Raw genomic sequence first — 6,000 nt, 5'->3', positions numbered from 1 at the left:
CACACACACACACACACACACACACACACACACACACACAGAGTCATATTTTCTACATCAGTCCAATTCTTTTGTTCAGCACTGAAGCAGGTTATGGTGAAACAAGCTTATAAATTTTCCACAGGAAATTTTAACTGGAAAAATGTAAATAATTACTGCAAAGGCTGTATATTTGATTTTTTACCTCTACGGTAAGAAAAATAAATAAAATAGAGCCCTTTGTTAAAAAAACATTGAGAAAATTTCTTGCCACTTGCTAAAGATCTCCAAATCCGAATCACATGCAAATCCACTTAAATTCAAGTGCAATGTAACAAATAACAGGTTTCAATATTCTCATTTGGGTCTCTAAAAAGACTACATATACCACTGTGAAATGCGTGACTTTTTATAAGAGAAAAAATTCTATACACCTAGTTCCTTTCTCTTTAGGTTTTCCTATTGATAATGTACTTTAAAAACGATACTAATTAAATATACATTATTCTCCAAAAGATGATAGTGTTATTCAATATTAAGCCTTTCTTATTAAGTAAAACTTAATAGATATTTAGAAATGGATAAACGCTCACACTCAGCTGGAGAATCAAACATTTGTAGTTGATTAACTGCCAAGAGGAAATTCAATTTCTTCTGAGTAACTTTAATTACTTCAAAGAATATACATGAACATCTTTCCACAACAGATTCCTTCCCTGATACAGTTAAATGCAAATTGTCTTTTCCCAGTCTTACTCCAGAAAGCTCCTGCATACATAGCTGATACGCCACCTACTGCAAAGCTGAGCTGACAGAGCAGGCGGTGCTGCCAGCATTTCCATTCCACCACCAGGCTGGAGCTGAATAAAGGCGTGTTTGTGTGGCAGGGTTTCTTTTCTAAAAATCTCAAGGCCAAGAAGAACAAGCTGAAATAGCATCTGCAGAAATGGAGCGTAAAATAAACAGGAGAGAAAAAGAAAAGGAATATGAAGGGAAGCACAATAGCCTGGACGATGCTGACCAGGGAAAGAGCTGCAAATCCCCACTGATGACCCTCAACGTGGGAGGCTATCTGTACCTTACTCAGAAGCAGACCCTGACCAAGTACCCAGACACTTTCCTTGAAGGGATAGTCAATGGGAAAATCCTCTGCCCGTCTGATGCTGATGGTCATTATTTCATAGACAGGGATGGGCTCCTGTTCAGGCATGTCCTAAACTTCCTACGAAATGGAGAACTTCTGCTGCCCGAAGGGTTTTGAGAAAATCAACTTCTCGCACAAGAAGCAGAATTCTTCCAGCTCAAGGGACTGGCGGAGGAAGTGAAATCCAGGTGGGAGAAAGAACAGCTAACACCCAGGGAGACCACTTTCTTGGAAATAACAGATAACCACGATCGCTCGCAAGGACTGAGAATCTTCTGTAATGCTCCGGATTTCATATCAAAAATCAAATCGCGCATTGTCCTGGTATCCAAAAGCAGGCTGGATGGATTTCCGGAGGAGTTTTCCATATCGTCAAATATCATTCAATTTAAATACTTCATAAAGTCTGAAAATGGCACTCGACTGGTACTAAAGGAAGACAACACCTTTGTCTGCACCTTGGAAACTCTTAAGTTTGAGGCTATCATGATGGCATTAAAGTGTGGTTTTCGGCTGCTGACCAGCCTGGACTGCTCCAAAGGGTCAATTGTTCACAGCGATGCCCTTCATTTTATCAAGTGATTACCTGGGTCACAAACAAAGACGGGAGCACGCAGCCAGCAAGCTTCGGGAAAGCACAGCATCAAAGGCATCCCAAGTAACTGCCCAGCCAGCTCTGTACTCAGAGCCCTGCTGCTGCTCAATTACTGTGAGCTGACGGTATGTAAATTCTATTGCTCAAGGTGTCCTTCTCCAGGGTTTCCTGCTGATCGGACTCTTATGCTCAAAAGGAAAACAGTGATCTTCTATTTACTGTAAATAAAGACTGAATGCTTTTGCTATTTGTTTATTTTTCCTTAAGCTGTCTTTCAATAAGAATGTCTTGGGGACTTCCAAAATAAACAAGCATGTACATTACCTTTCATGTTCAGTAAATGGTAATAAAATATTTTAAGGGGTTATAAGATTTAAAATCCTTTCTACCTATGGCAAAAATCTACAAAGAAACTGAACTGGTAAAATTAACCATTGAGAGCTGAACAGATGTGCAGATCTACTATAACAGAGCACAGTGAAACCAAATGAGACTGTAAGAAGGTATTAAAGCTATTGATGTAATTTTTAATGGTAGGCACCAAAAGCTTATTCATAGTTTCTGTAACCGCATACTAGAATTATAACTGAATTGATATACTGCTGAACATTCCTAGAAAACTGCCTGATGAAAATAAAAAAATAAAAATAAAAGCACTACTAGCTTCTTTGCTTGCATCAATAATTCAATAAAAAGTTACGTGTGTCACTTTTAAAACAAATATACCACTTGATGATTTCACACATTATTATGCATTGACGAAGTCACTGGCAGGCTACAGTAACCCTGGCTGTTCTTACAAGTGACAAAAATCAGCGAATTTATTTCTCTGCAGGCTGCACTCCAACACAGCATGGAATTAGAATAATCCAGAGCTCATGTTCACTATCACCCTAAGTATCTATTCATTTTTCAAGCTTAAAAATGTTAAATGAGCATCACTAAACATTATTCTTATGAAAGAACTTCATTGATTCTTTTCAGTACCTATTTGGGTGCTAAATTTCAGACTCATCCAGTTGTGTTTAATTTCTTTGTGCTAAACAAGAAGTTATTTTTTTAAATTAAGTTTTACATGTGGCTGTCTCACTCAGCTTTAAATGTGTGTGCATTTTTTCCTCCCAATGAGCAGCTATTCATTTCTATGCCACTTATTTTCTTTGGATTCTAAGAACAAATTACATCTTAAATTTGCTCCTTTGAAATTTAACCATTAAAACTGGTAACTAAATCTTACTTTTAATAAACTTCAACAAAACATTTCTGAAAATCTTGACTGAGGTTACATAAATTAGCATATATGCCAAAAGTTGGCTCACACATATAAATTTAGAATAAATTAGCAGCAGAGCTGATATTCTCAGAACTACAACTGACTTCCAGCTACAACATCTAATACAAAAGTTGGCTGCACATACTAAAAGAAATATTTTTTAAAATCTATTATACAAGTAAGTCCTTTAAAAAATCCACATTAAAAAACAAAACAGTCCACATCAATTACACAATCTTCTTTTATGTGTAACAAGAAAAAGACTGTTTGTACTAAAACATCAAATTGTCTCTTGTGTACTTGAAAATGGTTTAACCAGGATTTAAAGGAACTATGAAAACAGAAAAAATAGTAAGATCTATTTTAGCAGTTACTATAACTGAACTGTTTATATACGTCTCCAGCTTGTGAGTTGACTTTTCCTTGGCATTTGGACTTGGGTAACTAAAAACACGGTAGTGATTTAATGTCAAATCAAGATTTTCTCTAACTGGATTTCATTACAGATAATAAAAATAGCCCTGATATATCTTTTTACAGGAGATAATTGAACAAATCTCCTTAGAAGTATTATAATTAAGGTTTTTGCATCAATGAGAATTTAACTGTTAGAACAAAATTATTATTGATGGAAACCATTTACTTAAAGAGCCCTGTTATTCATTTTTATGTCTGTCTCTAAAAAAAATCATATTCCTTTTCAAGCTTTTGATAAATCATGACATCCTAAAACAATTTAATAAACTAGAAGTAAATTTGATGATATTGATTACACTTATAACTGTACCTTTTAAAATTCAAAATTACCTACACTTGGATTTACAGTCTAGTGCCTAAATCTGTGTTGTAAGTGTATAAAAAAATCTACTTTTTAATTCTATTATTAATATTTAAAAAAATACTTAGAAATACTTTCCATTCAAAAAACTCAAGAAATCATACAAAATGCCAATTGTAAGTCAGAGTGAAGCTGTCATAATATTTTTGTTTGCACTGAAGAATTTCTTCCTCAAATCTTTCCTCCAAGGAATAGACTTTTTCCTTCTTTCTCAGAAGAAAGGTAAGAAAAGTAGGTTACTATACCTGCCATGAGCCAAACTTATATACTCTTGTATTAGGAATTATGCCATACAGTGATTATGGCACTGTCCTTAAAATATGAAAATAAAACATCGCTTATGGTATACTACATTCTAAAATGTATATGGCAGTACACAGAACAAATGAAACTTATGAGGCTTTTCAAATAATACAAGAAAGACAACTACTATCCCAGATTGAAGATGATACCGATGAACTTGTTATTGTTTTAAAGAAAGTAGTTATACTTCAAATGCTATTTTAAGATGATAATAAAAGGTAACATTTTTTGTTTTATAACATGGCAGATACCATGCTACGAACATACATTATCTCAATGAATCCTCAGGCTGACCCTAAGAAAGGCACTATTATTCTTTCCTTCTTACAGGTGAAGAAACAGGCCCAGAGGGCTAAGAAGCCCGCTAAGAACACACAGTTATTAGGAGGTAAATGGGGGGACCAAGCCTTGAAACGCAGGTAGACTAGTTCCAGAATGAGCAGGGACCATGTCTGCGTCTGCAGGCCCCAGATATCTCTAACACCTAGAACCTGGTATAAAACAGGCATTCACGACGTATGTGCTGATTACAGAACACCCAAATACAGGTTTGCCTCACTTGAAAAAAATCTCACAATGCAGGAACTCTTAAACTGTTGAGTGAAAACCTAGATTTGGGGAAAGCAAATCATATTTTAAATGTCACGTCATGTCACCTAAAGAACATGACCTGAGTCATCTCACTAGGGTAAAGAAAACCCCAGTTCTGTCTGTTGGCTCATCTAGGTTTTCACACACCAGTTTAACTGCCGAGGAGGTTAGCTTCAGGGCTCGTACAGCCCACCTAACTGACACTATGAAGAAAAAACGTGGCACACGGAAACAAACGGGGCTCTGGAGTCTGACCTGGGTTCAAGTTCAATCAACTTCCACTAACTTGCTTACATGCCTGTCAGCAAGATTCTGAGCTTCTTTGAACGTCAACATCCTCCTAGTGAAATGGAGATAATAATGCTTAGTTGATAGAGTTTTCACCAGGGTAGAAATGATACATGATATGAAAAGTGCCTCGCCCACCACTGACTTCCAATAAGCACTGGTTATCATCTTATCCAGTGTAAAGGTATCCTCCTGACATAACCATGAATAACAGGCACAAAAACACACATTTACATTAATTTGACTTTCAATTTAGACATGAACAGAATGGAGAACTTCTAACAAAAGCATGTTTAATACTGTACCATATATTAAAGTTAACACTGTATCTTACTATTCTATAAAAATTGTATATTGTAAAATTCACTAGATGACGGGTATATAGAAAAATAACAGTTAGATATAAAAATGTAACAGCTAACACTGAGGTGTTCAGTGAAGCCAAAGACTATGCATTAAGTCAATTCATTCCCAGTCTACATTCTTCATCACACTAAGATTTTAAATGTGTCTAAAGGATGTAATAAAACATTTTTAAGTAGAATTTTAATTATCTTTATCTTTTATAAAATGAATATGTACCAAAACCATGGTCTTTTTGGTTTAAGGCAGTGGGCAAGAAAATCAGGTGAGAATTTAAAAATCAAAGTAAAAAGAGACATATCAACTCCACCAATGTTAACAATTGTTAATGAAGTAAAACAGCTGAAACCTCTTCTACAAAAATTAATGGTTTCCCAACAAGGGAACAACCACTATTCACCACCTCTTCCCTTCAAAGAAAGCATCTCTGGTTGTTATTCGGAGTTTCAGGAATTAGGATGTTACAAAGGACACTTCCCTGGGAAAGTATATGAATGGGTAGGAGGGAGTAAGAAAAGGTGGGAGGTGCTGGCACCCGGAGCTTTTAGCAGAAAATGCAGGCACTCACTGAGGTGCCCCTGGGCAGCAGTGCAGCGCTAGGTCCTTCCCATGCACTGCCTCCTCCA

The 6,000-nt window shown here is 36.1% G+C and overlaps 2 protein-coding genes across 2 annotated transcripts in view; one reads left to right on the top strand and one right to left on the bottom strand.

Moving 5' to 3' along the window:
- KCTD4 (potassium channel tetramerization domain containing 4) overlaps positions 1-2,371 on the top strand; it is an 8,121-nt gene extending 5,750 nt beyond the window's left edge. The window contains 1 exon segment of the mRNA XM_019650346.1: positions 730-2,371. Coding sequence (XP_019505891.1) covers positions 926-1,705 — 780 coding nt within the window. The 5' untranslated portion in view covers positions 730-925 and the 3' untranslated portion in view covers positions 1,706-2,371.
- Positions 1-6,000, bottom strand: part of GTF2F2 (general transcription factor IIF subunit 2) — a 126,083-nt gene that overhangs the window by 67,420 nt on the left and 52,663 nt on the right. The gene's annotated exons all lie outside the window — the stretch shown is intronic.

This window comes from Hipposideros armiger, unplaced genomic scaffold (assembly GCF_001890085.2).
Source record: "Hipposideros armiger isolate ML-2016 unplaced genomic scaffold, ASM189008v1 scaffold_139, whole genome shotgun sequence".
NCBI lineage: Eukaryota > Metazoa > Chordata > Mammalia > Chiroptera > Hipposideridae > Hipposideros > Hipposideros armiger.
This window is presented reverse-complemented; position numbering and strand designations above follow the sequence as displayed.